Here is a 23320-nt window from a genome sequence, read left to right on the forward strand (position 1 = left end):
AGGTTCCTTGAAGAACTTTTCATATAGATTCCCTTTGGAAACATAAAATCGTTAACTATCCATATAACCTCTGCAGAACCCTTTTTTTCTAAAACAGTCCTACCATTTTTGCTAGCTTTTGCTTTAGTTACCAAGCTAGCTATTTATTCAGTGAACAGTAATCTAGTTGTGTTCAGTACCAAAAAAGGCTACTGCTAATTTGGGGATCCATCCTCAGGTAAGCTGATAAACTATCAAGCAATAGTGGATAAACATTATATATCCAGCATGCTAAAACTGATGCCATTTGATGATACTGAAAGGTGTCCTGAATGTAATGTTTGCCAAAGTTATTTTTGATTAAAATGCTGCTCAACAAAACAGCTGACTCTGAAGGCTGCTCTGTAATGTAGCATTATAGACAGAGCTGAAAAACAGTCTTTTGTCCTATTAATGCTTAAATTTTAATTACCCAATGAGTTTGACTGCTAGCCAGTAACTGCTACTTGTTAAAAAAAAATTGTAAAAAATAAAAAAAAAGCCATCACACTGTGCCATGTAATCAGCTCATGTAAATTCATGATACAAGTACAGTAGGAGGCGCTCCTCATATTCGCACATGCTAAATTTCTGCACATTTCGTGACTATAGCCAAGCACATGACAATGTCCCATGACCCCTATCAAAGTATATTTCAGATCTGTGGGAAACAGAGATTAATTTCACTCTCTTACCTCTTCTTTATGAGGTCCAGCGCTGATCCAAGGAGGTCTGCCTTCATCTTGTAGATCTTGGCTCCATAATTAGAGAGATCTTTCCCATCCAGTAGTATGGCAGGACAGCAGGTTGATGCCCCCTCAGCACTCTCCCTGTTGGGAGGGAAAGGGACCAGAGCTGGATCCATACTTCCAGAGTCTCCTGCTTTCTCAGTGTGATCTTCTCCTGCAGTGGTACTCTGGGGTTGCAGAGGAGAGCGAGGTACGGGTCCTGTGCAGATTGGGGCATGTGAATCTTCTTCAGTGGACCTGCCGTTACTTGACTCTTCTCCACTGGAACCACATGGATGGGCTGAATCAGTTGTGCTGCAGTTTTGCCAGACTTCTGTGACCATTTTAGCCTCAGTATGTAATCTGTCTTTAAGTTTCTCTTCACAGTTTCCCTCTCTGCATTTTCTATCCTGTCTGGCTACTCCACAAGGTGGCTTTGTTGAAGAACACAGGCAATCAGTACCCTCTTTTTGCCTCATCCTCTTGAACTCTTCAAATGTCGGGATGTGCAAGCGACTCATGGGAGGTCTTTTCCTCTCAGGTGCAGATTGGGCAGTACTGTTGAGATGTTCAGAGGTGTGTGACTTACTGAAGTTGGTTTCCTGGCTGGAGCTGAGTGCCAGGTTAGGAGTGCTTCTCTGCCTGTGAAGCTGTAGCCGCCGCATCACCTCCTGCTTGATTTCCTCTTGGCTGGTGATACGGCGAGCATACAGCTCTTTCTTGCCATTCACCTGTCCTGGGGATGAGAGATGACCAAAATGTGATGCTATTTCATGATTGCTAAAAGGATGCAGGGTGTTACTTAGCAAAGGCTGAGGGCGAAGGGGCTTGTTAGGCTCAGCCACACGAGTGCTCTGAAGACGAAGTTTGTCTCTCAGGCCTTTCCGGGCATTTCCATTCAAGGCCCAGTCCTCCACAGCAGGAAAAAGCCACTGTGGAAAGAGAGGCAAGTCCTTCCTCATTAGTCCCTGACGAGGACAGAAAGCCATGTTCTCAGGGGAGTGCATCATAGCGTAGACCTGTGATCCCTGAGAAGATCCATCATACCACTGACTGCTGGAGGTACAGTGGAGAACAAACTCACTCTCCATGCTTCTGTAAGTATACATACTAGGGTCTGCATTCCAGTGCAGATTTTCCAGGCTACGGTATAGTCGATTATTGCCCAAGTTGATACAGCTCTGTGAGAGTTGCCCTGCCTGGTTGCTGGACTGAGACTCTGGTTGTTTCAGTGGATGCACATTGCTGGTGGAACAGTACTTAAGCCCCATGTTGCTAAGGAGGTTGTTGTTGGGTCCTGCTGGATAACGATTCACTGGTGCATCTAGGTTGATGTATGAGGGGTTTCTGTGTTGAGGGAAACTGGATAGTGGGGGGCCAAGTACCGAAAGAGGATCTGGCAACTCGCTGAAGCAAGGATCCAGGTCCATGCTGCAGCCAGCAGAGGAGGCTGCTGGGGAATACTCACATGGCAAAGGTTCTACATCTGGCATGACCACAGCAAGAGCTGCCATCCATTACAGAGAGGTGCTGGGACCACAGCCCTTCAGAGATCAAAACACAAAAGCAGAATATTGGCACAGTAACTACACATTAAGGACACTGTGCTCACATACTGACATCCATGGCTGACATAAAGATCAATTAGCCACGTCTATTAAACCTCAAGAAGTGACATAATGACGTACCCAAAGAAAATCTTAAGAGCCAATGAAAAAATTATGTATCAAGTATTAGCTTCCTTTGTTAAATATTCTTTACCTTTGAATCATGACAATTTATAATAAAGCCTGATGTCATGAATGAGTCAAGGACTTACAATGTTAAAGAACAGCTGCAGTGGATGCAATAATCCTTTTACCTGGTTCAATGTAATATCACGTTTTTTACTTTAAAAATGGCTTGCTCTGCTCTGCAAGAGCAAATGAATTATCGCCGCACATCTGTTATAAGATAAGTCAGGACACTGTTGGGTTTCTGTGTGTAGAGTATCGTAACTCCTTGTTTAGTGCTGGTGAGAAAGGTGATTGGAAAGCGGACGGGTGTGAGCCCTCTGCAGGGCAATCAATTCATAGCACAACTAAAGTTTTTTTGATAGTAAAACACTGTATATGGCTGCCACAATCAAAAAATAAATACTTAAGAAAAACTGCGAATTCTTAAAGCCGTGTCTACTTTCATATGAGCCATTAACCACTACTGTGGAGTCTGATATCACAAATAAATTCAATGCTGAACACGGGCACCTCCAACAGGCGGAAATCAAATTTTTTTGGCCTCTGGTAAAAAGTTAAATATTTAACTCTCATTTTTCAAGATTCAAGATTTAAGCACTGCACACCAATACTACTACACTACTCAATAAAAGAACAGACACGTACCAAAATAGATCATGGTACAAACATGTCACACTACAATATAACCCTTGTTTCTATCCATCAGCTGCCTTTTATTACTGCCTTATTGGGACACAATCGTTTGTTGGTAAAAGTATTTGGCTTGTGATGTCCCAAATACTTGGCCATGTTAGTACATCGGGAGGTCCAGTAGCTTGTAAACAAGTCCCGACGTGACATTAACGTCGGTTCAGTTACTGAGTGCTCCAAAACAAATTGACAGAGAAAGCACAAATTTCATATGCAGACAGACAATTTATTACTTTGAAAGATGACATGCTGCTTTTGTTGATATTGACATTATTTTATTTATGCAATATTTTATTTGCACAATAGTTAGACTGCACATGCCAGCATTTACACCACTATTTTCTCTGTTCTGATTGAAAAATGAGGGAATGAAAAGCTGACTTGCATGAAGAGAAACACTTTTCAGTCGCCCTTAGCAATCATTTCACTAATGGACGCAAAGGCATGGATTAGCTAGAAGAGCACTGCTTACTAATTATTTCTGAAATTAGTACAATTTGCTTAGGTCCAAGCCAGGATAGTATTCACTGATAACATTAAGTACATGTCAGGCATTTCAAAGCATGAAACACAACGGTACAATGGAGCATACAGAAACCGGATAAAATTTACTTATAAATTTACCAATAATATAACTTGTAAGGCTTGTCAAAGACAAACATTAATGCAGAGTAGAAAAAAAAAGCATTAAAGGCATGAAGACATTTCTAACTGATGAAGGCAGGGAAGCCAAACATGTTCAGATGTTCAGTTAAAATCTGGAGCCAGATTAATTAAATCACTTAAGGTTTTTTGGCTTATCAAGGCTCTTTTAGTTTATACAGAATGATCAGAAGTGGAAACTTACATTTATATTTTAATATCTTTTAAAGATGATATCTTTTAATAAGAAAACTACATTCACATTAGTGTAAGTGTAGGTTCATATAGCCTCAGTGCAATACATCATCTCTTATGGTACATATCATATGTTGTTTCTGGCTCTGTTCAAAATCTGCTGATGTGTGAATGAGCATGCTTGATTAGCATAAGGATATTGGTTGGTGAACATGGAGAGCACAGCTCACTTCGCACAGAAGACACCCTGCTGTCTCTGCTTATGGCAGGCAGATGCTCATTTTCCATTTTTAGCTAAATTGCTGTAGACACACAGTAGTACCTAGAAGAAGCCACTCACGGTGCTATAATGGGCTTTTACGAAAAGTTCTGAATGATTTTTACTGAAATCTATCGTTCCCCTTCAGGCTCACGTCAACTATATTGCCTCTGTGAGCACCATCTCCGCTTATTGTTCACACGAGAACACATCACATCTTTACAAGGTATTCTAGCTCACAAGCTAGTCCTTTAGACATTTTCTAATTTGTTCTAAGCGCTGAACTGGTTAGAATGACAACATCCTCACTTTGGTGAATCAGCCTTCTGCGGAGCACAGTTTTAGAAACTTTTTGGTATCCCCCCCGTACCCCATTGTAAGCAAGTTTCTGTGTGCAGTTTGCTCCAGGCTCAGCTCTGGATCCACCTCTCTTAATGCTGCCTCCTCTGCAGGCTTGTTCTTTATGATAAATACATCTTACCCAATTCAAGACAGCTGAGCAGAAATCTCTAAAAAAAAAAAAAGCCAAAGCCCATCAATACAGGCCTCTACAAAATTATCCAACAATTGTACGTTGTAACAGCAATTCAATTAATCTGAACAAAATGTACCTAAATACAGTCTACCAAACAAACCATTGCAACTCATAATGATCACTCAAATACAAACTACTGTAAGTAAAGGTTGAAGTATTACAAGCTGGTAGCAGTACAAACATTGGTAAAACAAGACACCACACTTCACTAGGGGAATAAAAATTGTACACAGCAACAAGAATTCAAAAAGACTGTCATTCAAAGTGCCAGTATGCATTCCATGTCTTATCTCACATTTTCCATTTAGCATTTGTATTTGAAAGATGCACAAATTATGTAGAGATCAGTTTCTAAAAATGTGACATTGAATACATGGTAGGAATTTTCTCATTCCTGTAGGATGGCAGTTGCTGATCTCAGTCATAGAACAACAGGGGCTTTCAACTTCTTACATTATTTTCCATTTTCTCATTACAGACATATTAATTAGTAATATGTTATAGCCTTGTGATTTTTCTTGTGTCTTCTTGCAATAAATGGTCATGTCTCTTGGTGAGACAGGTTTGGGTGACAGGACTCTTAAAGACCTTCACTACTAGCTATTATAGACCACTGCTTCTTAACATCCTGGTGTACACGACACAAGATCAGGCAACACATTATATTTCTTTTAGAAGCTTTCCACATGTGTATACTGAGAGTCTACTGATGTTATTGGATCATTTACTATTAGGCTGCTAATATCACGTACAAGGCTGTAAATCATGAATGTAAATTTAATGTCCCTAAACTCCTTATGTACAATATGTCTGCTGTCAAAAGAAAGGCTAACTGTTAGAATATATATGTAAATGTAGATTTGGTCATTAACAGCCTTTGTGTGCTCATGCCTTGTTGTAGTAAGGACAGGTAGTAAGACAGAAACTGGGAAAGATGGGTAATAAAATCACACATACTGAGCACTTCCCACATTAGGCAATAATGATGTGATAATGATATGGCATTGCATAACACCTCTATCAGTTTCTTTAAGAAAATCCCATGTGTGATCATTATAAAAGCATTCTTTTGACTTTTCCAGGAAACCACACAGCATGCAATCAAATTTTCCAGAACACCTGCGAGACAAGAATAGTTGAGATTGATGCTTCGTCAATTCTCTTGAATAAGTTCAGCACATTTTCTCAGTACAAATTATTTGTTGAAATATGGTTCTGTATATGTATGTACATTCTACATTCACTGATTACTTTATTAAGAACCCCTATACACCTGCTCATTCATGCAATTTTCCCATCAGACAATCATGCTGATCAAGAACTTCTGGTATTTATGCCACATGTGAGACAACGTAAACAGGCTCTAAACAGATTCCACAGTTTTTCCATATGTATGAAAATTATTTACTATAATATCATTGGGCAATTTTGCTTTGTCACCTTTGCTTATCAGCTAGAGAAACAATTTGCTTTGGCAAGCAAGGTGTTGCTTCTTGAAGCAAAACAAGTCCTTGAGAGTTTTGTCCATCAACTGAGCACCTGAAAGCTGCCCAGCAAGATTTTGTTTGGTGGCAACAAAAGATCTGTAAGTTTGGTGTACGCTCTATATTTTGACAGTGCATATGATCGAGAGAACGCTTAGTGTGTTCAGGCGGTCCCTATATTGCAGTAACCTACAGCTGGATCTATCTGAAAAGCCCCTGTCTACTGCCAGAATATCCTCTATTAATCTGCATGAGAAGTACTGTTGTTTTCATCAACCCAGTAAAATCATTTTGTCCTGCAGCCACATGTCAGAAGAGTATGCCACATACAAAAAACATCCACTTAGTTTCCTGTTAGTGTAGCAGAGGAGCCTACCGACAATTCTGACCCTGCAGTAAAAGCTTGCAGAGACCCTCAATATTTACAAATAGGAAATTCACAGAAGGAGCAAAATCCATTTTCTTTGGCCCAAACCTGGGTTCATCAACATTTATCTTGGCACATAATACACAGTACAAATGCAGACTGCATTATTCAGGTGGTTTATGGCAAGTACATAAAAGCAACCGAGACATCAACCTGGCAAAAGTACTGACAGCTTAGATCTTACAGTGCTGTGGGTACCTCAGAGTTGGCTGTTCATTAAGTCTTCATAACAGTTCGTGTAACTAGTAAATGAACAAAAAAAAGAAAGAAAAAAAAGATAAAGCCTTTATTTGTCACATATACATTACAGCACACTGAAATCCTTTTCTTTGCAATTTGTAATTTTGGGTCAGCTGTGATACAGGGCCCTTGGAGCAGGCAGGGTTAAGGGCCTTGCTCAAGTATCCATCAGTGGCAGCTTGGTGGTTCTGGGACTGGAACCCCTGACCTTCTGATCAGTAACCCAGAGCCTTAACAATTGAGCAAACACTAATACAAATATTTTTACAACTCGAATGTGTATGGTCAATGTTTCATTTCACGTTGGTTTTACTACTAATTACAGTTACATAGAAGCATGAGGTGAGAAAACATTAATTATCTTACAGGGGTTTCAATAGAAATTATGCACGGTGAGTAAAGCATGTGCATTCAATCCTATTAAAAGTTTATATAAAGTGTGTATATAGTGTATTTTGGCATAATAACTCTATAGAAACACAATGTAGTATAGCAGGCAATGTAAAGAGGGAAACATTTGTAAATATGGCAGTGGGTTATATTGGGCCCTTAATTAATGACTGTACTGCCAAAATCTGACACTTATCACATTACTTCATCAAGAAAAGTGTAGTGTGAGATAAACAGACAAATGGTTAGGCTCCAGCTTTAACTGTGAAATGAACCTGAGCCCCATGACCATCTCAGCTTCATCTACTGACTGCAATGGGAGTTATAGATCTGTCTCTTTTAGACACAAGATATTGAACGTGGGAATGAAAATAGCATGCAATCCAGCATACGAGCAAATCTTTTATAAAAATGTGACGGAACATTATTTAACTCAACACACCATTTTAATGAATGAATAGCATCAGAGCCATTTTTGAGATGTATGCATTTAGTGAGCTGGTTTCTGCACTGAGATACAGAAGGAAATGAACTGGCAAGATAATTGACTTTTAGGCTAATGAGTCACTGGACTGCTGCTATCAAGAAGGCTTTTCCTGCTGAACTCGATACTCATACTGTGAAAGATAAGGAGGGTCAATGCAAACAAGATACACTCTCAGTGCTGATCAGTGTTCTACAGATGGGTGACAAATTAAAGACAAAAAAAATCTTAGTAAAGTGTTGGGACACAGCAAACAGCTTCTAAATGACTGTATCACTGTACTGGAGGGCAAAGCACAGTCATAACTTCATTTCCATCACTATCAAACTATTCCATGAGCCCCCATGTTCTACGGATGGGAGTATTGATATCCTGTAATAGATCACTCCCATCAGGAGAGAAATATTTCATTATAGGATAAAAACGATCAGCCAGAAGATTGTTCTATTGATTTGCAGTGACGCTTCCCTCTAAGGGGACAAGTACCAAAATGTCCCCACAGCATAACAGAGCCACCAGTTTGTTTTTTTTCCCTTTAATATCTCACCCGTCTGCATCCATATCAGAAAGCAAAAGAGAGAGAAACGGAAGGTGAAATAGTGTGTATTATAGAAATGAGCAAAGGACTAAGAAAGACAGTACAATAGGGATGGGCGATATCTTATCGTTTGCGTTATACAGGTAGAAATTCTTCCCACAATAAGAATTAGTCTTCCAGTGATAACGATAAAGCCTAGTTGATGACGTATTTCTGTGCGACGGTCTGCGACCCATTCACAGCTCACGTGCAGAGAGAAAACAAGTATGGCAGAAGGTGGACGTGAAGCTGAGTAGGAGTTTCTCGCTAAACCAGGAGCTACTGTACCTCTACAATCTGGAACTGGTTTGGTTACAGAAAATCTGTTTTACTTCAATGTTTGTGTTTCTGAGGCTCTCAAGATCATAGCTATCACTTGTAGCCAAAAACAGTGGTGCATGGTACTATATTTATATCATCATTGATATCCTTATCGCAATAAATACCAGAAAATATCATAATATAGTTTTAAGTCCATATCGCCCATCCCTACAGTGCAGGAAGGAGGAAAATGAATGACAGGTGAGAGAAAGTGGGGAATGATTAAGAGTGGGAGTGGACTGAGGCGGTACAAAGAGGAGCAAAAATATGAGCGCAATAGACGGAGTAAAAAAAAAAAAAAAAGGAAATGAGAATAGGTAATCTCAGAAGAGGAGCTCTGTTGATAAACAAAGGGCTGGTAATAAGGCTGGATTACACTAAGGAGCAGATGGCTAGATGACTCATTCATCACTGGTAAATGAGACTTGCATGAGAGGGCAAGAGAAAGGGAGCGAGAGAGAACCAACGTGACTATACAGTACACTACCCTTACCTTGATGTAAGATTCATAAATATAGCCTCATAAAATACAGTATTCACCCTGATACAAATTCTGATCAATTCACACCCTAAGAGCACTTCTGAACTGCTCAATTCCACTTATCAACATCTGTCAATTACAATCCTGACAACAAGAATAGCTGTTACTCTACACACCAGTCAAAATATATACATCATCAGCCACATGCAGAAATTCAAACAGCTTCAGGAACAAGGACACTTTGAAATCTCTGAATTTGAGATATGCAGTTTCATCCTGTGTACTTGAAATTCTTCAGCAGATAGTTGTGAATTCCTTTCTCTCTCATCCTTGCTTGAGCAAGATTTTAGGATGCTCAAGGTCATTCCTACAGCAGGCACATTTGAACTGTGCCATGTCAACGCTAATAAATGTCTGTAGAGAGACAGTCACAAGTCAGCCCTATCCTGCCCTATAGCCTTGTGTACCACTCACCATCCATCCATCCAAACACACACACACACACACACACACACACACACACACACACACACACACACACACACACACAGAGCCCACTAGTCCTTTGTTGTTATTAGTGACTGGAGATGGGATCACGTGAATCTGCCCTCATCTTTCTGGGATCCAGCTGCCCGGTAATGGGCTTTCATATGAAGGTGTGGAGGGGACAGCAGGAGATGAGAGAGGGAGGGAAAGGAATGAACAGAGGGAGGGATGGCAACTGATCAGTTGTCATCTCAATGTATTTCAGACTACTGTTCTTTTCACCAAAGGAAACAAAGCCTAACTGGGACAGAATCATCTGTCAAAGTTCTTTATTCCAGTGTTACAACATTTGCATACACTGCAATTATTGTCCTAACCTGACTTCACACAGTACAAATATGTACACAACTGCAATTACAACTGATTAGGAAATTGTTACAAGTATTTAGTTTATCTAGGTTAATCAGTAGTTTTGTTTTTTAAAGTAGATTCCTGGCTGTATTTAAAATTCGCTTGAGCCATAAATGCTCATTATGATTGCAATAGCGATAGTGGTGGCTCAGTGGTTAAGGCTCTGGGCTGATCAGGAGGTTGGTGGTTCAAGAGGCAGGTTCACTGCTCAAGTTTCTATTTTTTTCTTTTCTTTTTTTTTCAAACATTTGACCCTTTGTAAGCACTTGTAGGGCAATTTCTAGACACCGCAGGCAGTTTTTATATCAACTGCTTAAATAATCTGTTAAAACTAATTAAAATAAAACCACAACCCCAAATCCCAGCCTATGCATGCTTGAGTCATATGAATGTTTTTATCCGCTGTGTCAGGGGCACTTCCTGGACGCATGTTCCTGCCTTTGTTGCCAAGTTGCCAAGTGACCGATATTCACACAAATATGGCTGCCAAAGAGTATGAATGGGAGGAAGCTTCTTATATGGGATCCTGTAAACATGGTGGTGTTGTGCCATATCACTGATTAGTGCTCTCAATTGAACATTTCCACAGCCTACAACAAAGCAACTGACATTGCTATTACTGGGTGAGATAACCAACTGCTATAACCAGAACAATTAAAAGTATAATAATAACAATGTTTTCCACTGAAGTAATTTACTTGTTTGAAAAGAATCCAAAACCGGACCACTCCAGCACTCCAAAACTACAAACCACAAAGAAGAGAATAGACTGAATCATGACAGGTATATGCCGACCATGGCAAAGAAAAGCAAGTCTCTGTTGTTGTTTTTGTTTGTTTGTTTTATGAAATTGTATCTTCATAAATTCATCTGATTATAATATATTATGCCAAACAATCATTATTGGAGAAAAAAAATGAAAACAGTTTAAAAAACGGCATGCATCTGAGGTGACTAGAAATTGCAGAATAAATATTTAGAACTGCTCAAATGTGAAAAAAGGTAAACTCCCCCTTGAAAAGGGATTAAAAGTTAAAACACTCAAAAGGCAGCAGAAAACCACTTCTAATCAATGCTGTAAATGAGCAGCATCCCACATGATGTGACAAATGATTAATGGAAATTCCTTATTACGAGCTGCCTCTATACCTGTGAAATACTCCTCAGCATGCTAAATTTCTTATGCTAAATGCCATCCTGACACTATGCAGTGTGACAATATGCAGTGTGCTTGTTTCATTTTTCAATATCCTCTACGTAGACAAATGATCTATTTCCAGCCCTTTTGCTCGCTTTCTTTGCCTCACAGCATTAAATACTCAGATCTTTCCAGGTCTTTCGTTTCTTTTTTGCCAATGTTTGCCTAACACTCCCCTGACTGCACTGGATGAGAGCAGTCCAGCTATCATCTAGAGTTCCATGACTGGATTATCAAGTCATCACACATATAAATCAATGACATGTTTCATTAAAGCAAATGGATGCTGCCCATTCACACATTATACTCTATCCGGTGGAACGTGTGAATGGGCTGCAGTAGAGCTTTTTAGCTTGTTAACTAGAGCACTAGTCTAAATGTGGTGACTACACTGACCCCTCACCACCCATCGTCAGGACAACAGAGTGGCGGGTCAGTGAAGAACGACTGCACAACTTCTCATAGCAGTGGCATCCTGTGACAAGGCTGAATGAACACACTCATATCAGCTCCATACTGCCTCACTTTGTGTTTCTTTTCCACTCCTAGCTACCTCTTGGTCCAGCTGTATAATATTCCTCTCTTCTGAGGGTAAAAAAAATAAAAATAAAAATCACCACATCTTTCTTTTTTGAAACATGCCATCCTAGTCTACTTAACAAAAGGCAAATCATTTACAGATCAGGTGATCATGGAACTCATTACATGAACATTACACAATAAACAAAAACACTACAAGCAATATTTGTACCAATAACAATATTATTAGTAGTAATAATAATAATAATAATAATAATAATAATAATAATGATAATGATAATTAAATTAGCCAATATCTTTATTCCTCAAGACTATCAACAATCACAAGATCTAAACAAAATAAAAATGTGAATAAAGATCCAAATACCTGTTACTGAAGTTCATATAATTCATCAAATAATATCCAGAATTGCTATCCTCACCCCATGTTCTATGCAGCATGCAGAGAAAAGGCTATTAGGACACTAAAAACGAAACTATGAAGGAAGAAAGCCCCCTACATGCACTGTTTGGGAGAGTGAGAGCACAGTGAGGTGTGTTCCACTCTGATGTGAGATCAGCATGTGAACGCTCTCAGGTCCCTCTGCTATTGTTACAGCGGAGAGCTCTTCACTGAGCATGCTCCAATACAGCACGTTGGCATGGGAACAACAGAAACACAAGGCTGTCCAAAAGGACCTCTGAGCAACATCTACCCTCTTTATCTCCCCCACCTGCTATCCCAAGAGGGCATTCCATGTTTTTGTCTCTGTATTTTTTTTTTCCTTTTTTCTTCCGTGAGTCAAACCTTTGAAAGTATGCACATGAGAACAGGTCCATCACATACTGCATATACAGTCATATAATAAGCTAATGTGAAAATCCTGGCTTGTGCTTTATACTGGTGGAAGCTTGTCAGTCTGCATGTCTATACTAGTGACCAGTTATGCTAATCTTTTTTTTCTTTCAGAAGAGCTGTCGTTTTTGGCAATATTTCAGTCTTTTTAATATTTAATGTCTTTTCATTTCACCACATTTAATCCAACAGATTGATGATGATGATGATGATGATGATGTGCTCTGAAATTAATGAATAAATTATGTTAATCTGAAACATCCTATTGACTCCCATATTGCATAATGGAGCAGACAAGAAGGTCTGAAAGGGAAACCTCTGTGCAACAAAGAGAGACGTTTTTTTATTTTTATTTTATGGAATGCACCAAAAACAAACACGTTCACTATAGGAACTTACTGCAGGATGCTGCATCATTCCTCTGGACTCCTATGGGACAGCTTTCAAAGTGTATTGGCTGTGCAGTGTAACTGCAGTATTCTGAGCCATATGGGGGTGGTTAATCCTCTCTGCTACCACATACGTTACCAGCAAACAAAAAACAAATAGCCTGAGCGTGTGAACTAGATATCAAACTGAGCCTGTCAATGTGCCATAATATCAGGTTCCGTATGTCGGAACTGAAAGCTAGCTGAGGGATTTCCTCATTATTTGTACAAGTGGCCAGTAATCCACTATTGTAACAAATAAGCAGGGCATTCAGCAGCTCCATTGCACCTCCCCAGGGAGACTATATATATTTACTATGTGTTGTTTCAAGGCTGCTGACTGTTCTAGTCAGCATTAATGTACAGCAGCTTAATGTCTTTGTTTTCACTAAAACAACTGCTATAAGAGACAATTAGTGGCAATACAGGGGAAATAATCTGATCTTAAAGGGTAAACAAATAATATAGAAATGTGTTCTTTTTAAGAGTTTTAACAATGGAAAGAAATAATGTTGGGAAGTGGGAGGAAACCAGAGAACCTGAACGAAACCCAAACAAACATGGGGAGAACATATGAAACTCTATACAAAAAATAACCTGAGCTCAAGCTCAAACCAGGGATCCTGGAGCTATGAGGTGGTGCGCCACCGTGCCACCCACTTGTAATATTTAATGTACTGTATTTTAGGTCTGGGCAAAAAATATCGATTCTCCGATTTTAATCGATCTTCAATTTGAAGAATGATAGCCTATCGATTTGGGAAATCCCCGAATCGTTTCTTAATGCGTGCTTTACTTGAGAGGTTGTGAATATTATCTGTAGTTCGCCTCTCGTCCTGAAGATGTCGCCATCTTTCATATTTTGAATTTTGAAAACTGTTTTATTTCTTAAACGTTTCAAATTGTTAATGAATTAATTTTACTGTTGCACATTTACAATGTTTTTTTTTTAACAGTAATGAGCAGTGTGCAGTTTGTGCTTACTTTGTGTGCATTGTATGCACATATTTATGATTTCTTGTTACAATGTTACTCAAAGTAAAAGTAAAAAGTAAGTCAACATAATTGTGCGGGCCCTATTGTTAATGTATATGTGTATTTCAATAATATCGTTAAGTAGAACGGTTTCATTTACCAGAATTTATATTAAAATATGGATTCCATGTCTGCAAAACTAACATTTTAAATTCAATTCTGACTAATACATAACTAATCAATTTTGGATTGAATCGAAATCTAGATGAATCGAAACGATATAAATAAGAATCGAATCGCCAATTTGGTCACAATACCTAGCCCTACTGTTTCTTTAAAAATTGTACACTTTGAAATCTCTTTGTTAATCATTATCACAATACTGGTCTCTGAAGCCTGAAATATTCAAATGAGCACTCTAACAAACCCCATTTACTTATTTTTCCATGAGCATTCAACAATATCAGACACAAGATATTTTCTGCAGATGAGTTGATAATTAATTGATATATTTAAAAATTCAACAACAAATAAATTTTTTATTATTATTATTTTGGTCAAATGAACATACTGCAAGGTATACTGTTATTGTAATATGTTTTTGTATTTATCATGCAGCCATAATTGCAAAATAGTTTATATGCTGACACTGTACAACTTTGTGCCTCTGGACATGGTTAAATGATTCTAAATGTATGTTATGTTTTATAGCTCCCTCAGTTCTTTACAGAGCTTCCAGCTAAACACAATTGAGTAACCATTCACAAGCCAATAAATGCATCAGCCATCAGTGTAATTGCACAAAGGGGTCCTATTAATTTTCTACAAGGTCAGTTTTATGAAGGCTGCAGAAGTACAAAATATAAAGTATATTTTGATTTGACAATCCCCACTGAATTCAAATGAATTAAGGAGAAGCTCTTACACTAGTGGTGGTCCTAGTACATACACAGACAAATCATCCATTGCGATGTAAATCAAGTCACAAGTCAAATAATGAACATTCAGCACATCCGGGAAGTCACTCACTGATTCTTTATACTGCGGTCTATCATATTAGGGTCCTGAGGCTAGGTGATAAAACATGATTGGTTGATGGCCTTGGGGCTGAGTCGACCCATTACAGAGCACTGGCACATGTGGCCATGACGCCGAGGAAGGACCACAGCCATATAGTCACTGCCAGCACAACACCAAAAGAACATTCCTAATTTATGAAGGCTCTACCACAATGTTAATAATTTATACACAGCTCCACACAGCGGCCATACAGACACTGCGTCTACGAGTCTAAAAGGACAAGAAAATTCTTTCAGTGAAAGGCTGAACTACTGGGTTTTTTTTTTTTTAAATCTATATTTAAAATTGCATATGATCAGCATATAAAGAGGAGATGCAAAAGGCAACTGTGATATTAATTCAAATAATATTCTGAAAAATAATGAAAACTCTCATAACACTTGGATGAATTCTATTTCAAATAATAATGAAAGCATACAAGCAGTATCTAAGCAAAAACCCCTCTATGCCATACACACAAAATGAGCTGGACCTGGTGTGTTCATCAAACACTGTCCATCTCAGCCACACTATAGCTATATTAAACAATACATTGCCTCCAAAAGCTTTGCCCCAGAAAAAACAATACATTGTTCTTTACCAGATTGAAAAAGTCAAAAGAAACAATATTTTTGGCTGATACAAGATATTACAGGACCTATCTGAACCACATTTCTGGTCATAATATCCAGCCAGAAATGATACACAATGCCACACTTCGATGTAATGCCGTGGGCACAATGTGGAAAAAAATACACACTGGCACAATTATAGGAAAGGCAAAAATAAACAAGGGGGTTCTGGGTATTATTCAATATTAATCACAACTTTGGTGAGGAAGTGTTTGGTTGCCTGCAGTTTGTGAATTTTGCTCTTTGTTCGCTGTGTTGTTTTTATGGTGGATTAACTGCAGGTCTGAAAGCTATTCAACCAGCAGTATACATTTCACATGCAGTGTTTCAATGCTGCAAAAAAAAAAGAGAGAGAAATCTTTCCCCAGTGCCTGTACAACTGAGCTTCTTTCCACATCTCATATGGTGTTTGAACTTTCAAAGGTAAGTGTTGAATGCAAACAGTGTTGAATGCAAGATCAATCAAACTTTAATTATAGCTGATATGGTTAAACTCCAAAGCAGGATTGCACTTTCTCTACATGAAAATTATGGTTTAGTTTTTGTACTGATTTTGTTTTCCCTCACAGAAAAGTCACGTAATCACTTGTGAGATTTAAACATGTTTTTACACAGGGGTACCAACAGGGGAGGGTGAAGTCTAACACACAATCTCTAACCCAATATATGATAATGTTTTAAATACTTTTTTTTTTTTTTTTTTTTACCTTAAATGGGTTTTTAAATCTTTACTTATATACTTTTTGTTACTTTAATAATATCTTGATTAAAGTAAAATATACTTTATAGATAAACACTAAACAATTGCTAACATAGAGTAATCAATCCATTGCAGATGCATGTAATCATAATATAACATGCCTCTTCAGTAATCATTTATACATGTCCTGCTTGTTCACAATGTGAGGCAGGACAAGACGGTATAAAAATATATAGTTATGTAGTGTACAATGTTGAGCTTGGTAAACGGTATGGTAAATGGTATCATACCATTTACCAAGCTCAGCATTGTATGGTATGTTAAATGGTACCACAAATTCAACGGAACATTGTTTCACACCGCAAAAACACAATCTGATTACACAAAATTGCTCTGAGCAAACATTCCTATTGTACACCAGTGTTACCAAATGAACATAATGACCCAATTATGTGCTTCCCCAGCAGCATGGAAAGTTTGATTAGTTTATTGATGAAAGAACCAGATGCAAGTCGATATTTCTATAATGGTAACAGCCCACATCCCCCACATGGTGATGTCTCTCACTGGCTTTGTGTAGTTGTATAGGGCCTGGCAAAATACAGGTCACAAAATTATCATTCTATACTTTTAAGTAGATCATTCATTGTATAGATAATTAGCTACACAATTATCCTTAACAATTAATGAGCTACACAAGTGTCTTGATAGTACTATGAATTTGTCATCCCCCCCACATCTACATCCTACAATACGTTAAAACTTCACCTAAACACACAGTTCTCGATTTCTCCATACCAAAATTGCAATTACACAACAGTGTATATGTGCTTGAGGGTACATAAATGGTTTCTAAAAGACAAGGTTCCAGTGATGGAATATGCACATAAAACATCACACAAAAATATGGTCAGAAGAAATATCCTATCCCAGCAAGATATCACCCCAATTTATTCACTGGAAAAGTTTTTTTTTTTTTTTTTGGGGGGGGGGGTAGAGATTGAGGCTTCAAACTATTAAAACTCTATAATAAAAGACTATAATAGTCTTTATTAACATTTTCACCACATCTAAGATAAACACACAATAATTTTCTCTACACCCACTCAACAGAACAATCCTTATTGGCAGTGTTTCACAACTTTCAACATACAGAAAAAAATCTTTAGGTTAAATAAGAGGAAGAGAGAGCTGCTTCTGATGCACCAGCATTTACACAACAAAAGAGAGGTTTAACATGGCCTTTCAGAGCAAAATAATGCAGAATATAAAGTGCATTAGGGCACCATGGGATGTGAAGATGAACCAAGAAGATAGACAGGGATGACTTTATTACTGGCACCGTGGAAATTTCATTTTCCTTTTTGTAGAATACATACATAATACTGCATTTTTATGGAAACACACTAAAGCCCCGAAGGAACAGTTGACACTAGACTGCACACAGTCATCAAAATCATATACAGAAAATCTAATTTTTCCATAAGTCAATGTGCACAAAAGAGCATATACTATAAGATAGTGGATAAAAATCTGTGAGGAGTATTGAGAAACTTTAATATCCATGTATTTTAGCTTTGTCAAATAAAACAAAGCACCAAAGCGTAGAGCCCCTGCTGTGAATAAATGAGAATATTCAGTTATTCAGTCAGGCTCCCTGGCCACTGTATTTGATAAAATGCTCAGCAGGGAAGGTAAGATGCTCTGTATGGCTATTTCCTCTTTTGAAGAATCTACACCAGGCAGTGAGAGAGCTGAGACAGAGACCTGGATTCAGGCAGCTCATTTAATAAGTACCAAGCAGTTTCATAAAACTGTAATATAATTACATACACTACATACCAGGACCAGGTTAAAATGCAGCACGTTTGACTTAAATGATAACATACAAGCATCTGGATTTAGCTAGAGGTGTTATTAGAGACTTGTTTTTCATCTAATAATAACTCATCTCCTATTGGCCATAGTGTTTTACCTTGTCAAGCAGAATTTGATTAATGCTGTCAGATAAGTAAGGAATAAAGCACGACTGGGCATGATGATAGGAAAGTATCAGTGACAGGGTGGTGTTGAGTGTCTGTGCCACTTTGAAGTTGACTTTCTTTTTCTTTCTTTTTAAAAAAAATCTCAAAAAGAGTATTGAAGTGTTTTATACCTCTTGATTCAACAATTTTCCAACTATTGCACTTTTTAATTTATTAATCAGAGACACGTTATACTATTGACGTCATACTGTTTCTAGTTAAATTTAATGTTGTGGAACAGCCACAAGACAAGATAGTTCCTGATATCAATTCTCTAACAGCTATAAACAGTTATTCCCTTACCAGACGTTGTCATCTCAGTCAGATCAAAACTCAATTTCCCAAGATGCAACACTCACTTCTCATGCACGCATGCGCTCACCATCCCCGGCGTTCTGATCAGACACACCTGGCACTAATCACACAGACTCTCACCGCTAGTACTTAGGGATGTCATTCACCTAGAGTCAATGCGAAGTATATGTTCAGTCAACTCGTTTCTCTGCGTTACCAAGCCGATCTAGTTAGTTAGTCTTCTAGTTATCCTCGACCCCTGTTTCCGGTTTCGACCACGCTCTCTGCCTGACCCCGTTTGTGTTGTTCGTCCGATCGCTTGACCATTGCCTGTCTTACGACTACGTTTCTTGAACTTCTCGATACCACGCTCTACACCTGCCGCCTGCTTCTGCTTCCATGCCGATTCGAGGCTCGTGACAGACGTGCTTATTTTTGTCTCACTCTCTTGAAGTTAATTAGAAAGACGGAAAACTTAATCGGATCAAAAAACATAAATAATAATAATAATACGTTGTAAATCTGTTTATTATTAGCTTAGATTATGTGGAGCATTCCCCATACAAGTCCCTGTGAAATTAGTTGTCACTGAAGAAATTATATTAGAACAAGAGCATTAATATAAACCTATGATCTGAATTATACCCCATATTACTTCCAGGGAAAATTAATCAACATCTTCTGACCAGTCAGAATTGAGAATTCAGCAGTGCTGTAGTATAACTGTGAGCAATTAATATGGTTTCTTTTATACAAAAATCTTAGTTTGCCATTTTAATGACTTTCTTACAAAAGCTCAGATAATGTGCTTTATAAGCAAGTGGCTTTATTTGGTGAGACAGTTCCTGAACCACGAGTCAACCTCATGACAGTTGGCAACCTTGCACAGAGTCCATAGGAGCTATAAGGAGATTTCAGGCATGTCATGTCTAATAAAACTAATTGCTGGTATAAAATGTTGTGTGCAGAAATTGAATAAATAAGCATGGCAGGTTTCAATAGTTCTAAATACTAAAACCCAATTATGGTCCCATTAAACAGGTTTCATCCATTTTGTACTTCCAGGCCAAAAACATTCAGCCATGAGAGTTACCCTTGTTGAAATAAAGGACATAAGCTAATTATGCCAGGCAGCCGCTGGGAGTTCATGGTCAGTGGTCTCTGTGAAATGAGATAGCTGACTGATATAGCTCTGCCTGCAGGGCCTCGTACTCCAACAGACACTCTGTAGAAGAAAAAAAACAACCACTATTTCTACCATTCTCTCTCGCAGTCATAGTTCAGAATTCCCACAAAAGATAACAGGGAAAGACAGTGGCTGCTTCACTGCTGATCTCACATTCAGCAAATCTTTATATCTTCACTCACTGTAAGCACAACACAACTTCCTCCTGTGGCCTTATAGGATAGAAACAGCTGCACTATACACAATGAAAAACAGCTGTACTAATGAAATCACACAGTTACTGCTTTTATTTTTCATGCATCCTAAAGAAGCATTGTTTAAAACAAGCTCTGTAACTCATGTCTTCATTAAGAAAGCTTTGGTTGAATTTCATTAGCATAGGGTCCAATCTCCATACTGACGGCATGACAGCCAAGTCCAGAGAAACAAATAGTGGATAATGCTTACTAGGCAAACACAGTAACTCCTCGTATGCTGCAGCACCATGTCTTCTTCCCAGATGTTAGGAAAACCCCCAACTGAAACCCCCCAATACACATAAATGTTATGTAAATATCTTCCAGCCATATATGCACAATATATCAATCAGTATATTTGGTGTATGGCCATGAAACAGAGCAGAACCTGACCCTAAAACTGTAGACCCATCTACAGTAAAGCATCAGAGAAGAGAATAACAGCAATCACTTAATTATTCCTCCAATGACAACTGCTTATACAATGGAAACTCAACAGACTAAAGTTCACATTCTGTCCAATCATTTATGGATAACTACTACAGTCTGTCTGGCTTTAAATGAAAAAAGTCCATTAAGATGGCCATAAGTCTACATCAGCTGAGCACTGCGTAAGGAGTCTAAACATTCACTTCTTCAATGCTGCAGACTTTTAAATTAAGTATAGTGCTATTGACTCAATTTAGTGGCAATTTGTAACAGAAAATCACAAAGTCATTAAATGACCTTACTTCAGAAGACAGATATAAATCTTGTTTAATGTCGTATGCTCTCTATTTTTTTTTTTTTAGATTTCTCCACTTCAATTATCTACAGTAATAGTTTGCTTTGAGATAAGCAAACTTACTTTAATTTAAAAACAACTGACTCCTCCATGACTCTCTGACAATAGATTTCTAATGAGAGTGTTTTTTTTATTACCTTTACAACCTTTGTTTATTTCTGATTTAAACAAATATAGAATTAACAACTAAATGGCTAAACTATTTGTATTAAATTAGAATTAGTTTATGATTTAATTTTCTTACACATCCTCAAAAAGTAATATAGTTGACATTTTTACAGCATTTGGAAGACACCCTTATCCAGAGCAACTTACATTTATCTCATTTATACACCTAAGCAGTTGATGTTTAAGGGCTTTGCTCAAGAGCCCAGCAGTGGCAGCTTGGCAATGCTGGGATATGAACTCACAACCTTCCGATCAGTTGCTCAACATCTTAACCACTGAGTTCCCGCTGCCCTAAATCTGGGCATTTAAAAGCAGAAACTGCTGCGTAGGAAGACAGTGACTACATGCTTTGTCATCTACAACTTGTCATACATCTACACACTTACAAAAATGTTGACTTTAGAACCCTTGAGAGTTCTTTGGTTTGTTCCTCTATGGACCCTTAAAGGTTCTGTGTAGAACCCTGCAAAAGCAGAAGTTATGAAGCAGAAGTTCCAAGCACTTCCAGGTTAGGAAGTTAAAATCCCTTAACTACCATATGCCAAAAACCCTTTAAGCAACCTGTGACTTTAAGGAAGTCAAAGAAATATTAATGCCATAGAATACTGCAGCAAAGTTGACAACAGGTGCGTATGTAAGGATCGTCTTATCTGCACCACAAAACATATGTTAAAAAACAATCAAACAAAAAAAAAGCCTCGTCTATAAATGTAAAAATTAAGAATTTTTACATGAGGCATGCTTTAGCAGATACGTTATAAAATACAGGCAGATTAAAGCATGTAGTATTGGTGAAGCAGCCTGTTTACTGATGGTTTCGAAGAGTTGTCAGTGAATAACAGACTGAACATTCAGAAAAAAAAAGACATTAGTATGACTATACCTGAGGAATTTGACATTCGCATTGGATTCCTTCTCCTTACAAGCAAAAGTCAGGTACCCATGAGAAATTAAATTATGAACACAAGAAAAACACTCTACCTCTGAAGTCTTTATGTCTGTATTTACATTTCTGCACAGTCCTTTTTAGCCAGTTGGACAGACATTAACTTCACACTGCAGTATTTATACCCTGAAAAGGGACTGTTTAAGACATATCCACAACGTAATGTATATTTTAAAAGATTTGGAAACATGTGAATACTCTGTAAACATCAGGTCAGGCCATCTTCAGTGTTTCTGCAAAGATATTTAATTTGTTGATGTCACTGATAAACTGACACACTGTATCTGTAATGTATATAATCAAATATATTGAATCATTCAACACTGTGCTAAGTTTGTGCTGACAATGAGATAAATTTCTAAAAGCAACTTCCTGCATTCAGCTGTCCACATCCGTAATGCCGGAAATGCCCTTGTTTACGTTTATGAACTCACATGGACTCAGTCCCGCGCTGTCTCCCACAAGCCGGCACTGCTTATATCCACCTTAAGACACTTGCCCACGATCACGTCCTCCAGCTACATACTTATTGTTTTTCTAAACTACATTTTGTACCGAACTAGAGCGCGAGTAGACTCGGCTAAGCAACCCAGAGTGAAAGCAGAGGATCCGCCTTAAGCAGTTACGTTACCCTGGAAACGGATACAGACATTTCTTATTGGTCAGTGTGTGTGTGTGTGTGTGTGTGTGTGTGTGTGTGTGTGTGTGTGTGTGTGTGTGTGAATGTGAGCGAGAGAGATAGAGAGAGTCGAAAAAGTAGTTTAGCCTTTAAAGCGCACGTATTATGGTTTTGAAACGTACCTAATTTTGTTTTAAAGGTCTCATACAGTAGATTTACATGCATCCAAGATCAAAAAACAGTTTAACGTGCTAATAATTTAAACTGCAGCATTACCTATCCCCCCCGTCAAAAACAACTCGTTCAATGATCCGTTCTAAAAGATTCATTCTAAACTCCTCCTTTCAGAGAGCATACTCTACTCTGATTGGTCAGATGTCCCAATCTGTTGTGATTGGTCTACCCCTGTCAGCGAGCAGCCAGTGAAGACTAGAGGCGGGGCTTTTTGTTACAAACCTTCATAAGTTTGTACAGGAAGAAAGTCTGGAATTACTAATGACTCCTTTCAGCTGTTCAGAATTGGTTCCTTCTTTTGGGAGTCAATAACTCAGTTTGTCGAGCGCTTTGATTTTTGAAACTTTGCAGACGTTTT

General features: G+C 38.2%; 1 protein-coding gene across 2 annotated transcripts in view; it reads right to left on the bottom strand.

Moving 5' to 3' along the window:
* Positions 1-22793, bottom strand: part of si:dkey-91i10.2 (uncharacterized protein LOC555224 homolog) — a 33821-nt gene extending 11028 nt beyond the window's left edge. The window contains exons 1-2 of one of the 2 annotated variants that reach the window (XM_017469162.3): positions 22544-22793; positions 714-2290 (exon numbers count right to left, since the gene is read on the bottom strand). In XM_017469162.3, the coding sequence (XP_017324651.1) occupies positions 714-2260 (1547 nt within the window). In that variant the 5' untranslated portion in view covers positions 2261-2290; positions 22544-22793. Of the gene's footprint in view, positions 1-713; positions 2291-12209; positions 12497-22543 lie in introns of those variants that run through there. The other variant, XM_017469163.3, reaches the window with a different exon arrangement.
* Positions 22794-23320: the final 527 nt, after the last annotated feature.

Source organism: Ictalurus punctatus, chromosome 6 (genome assembly GCF_001660625.3).
Source record: "Ictalurus punctatus breed USDA103 chromosome 6, Coco_2.0, whole genome shotgun sequence".
Classification (NCBI taxonomy): domain Eukaryota; kingdom Metazoa; phylum Chordata; class Actinopteri; order Siluriformes; family Ictaluridae; genus Ictalurus; species Ictalurus punctatus.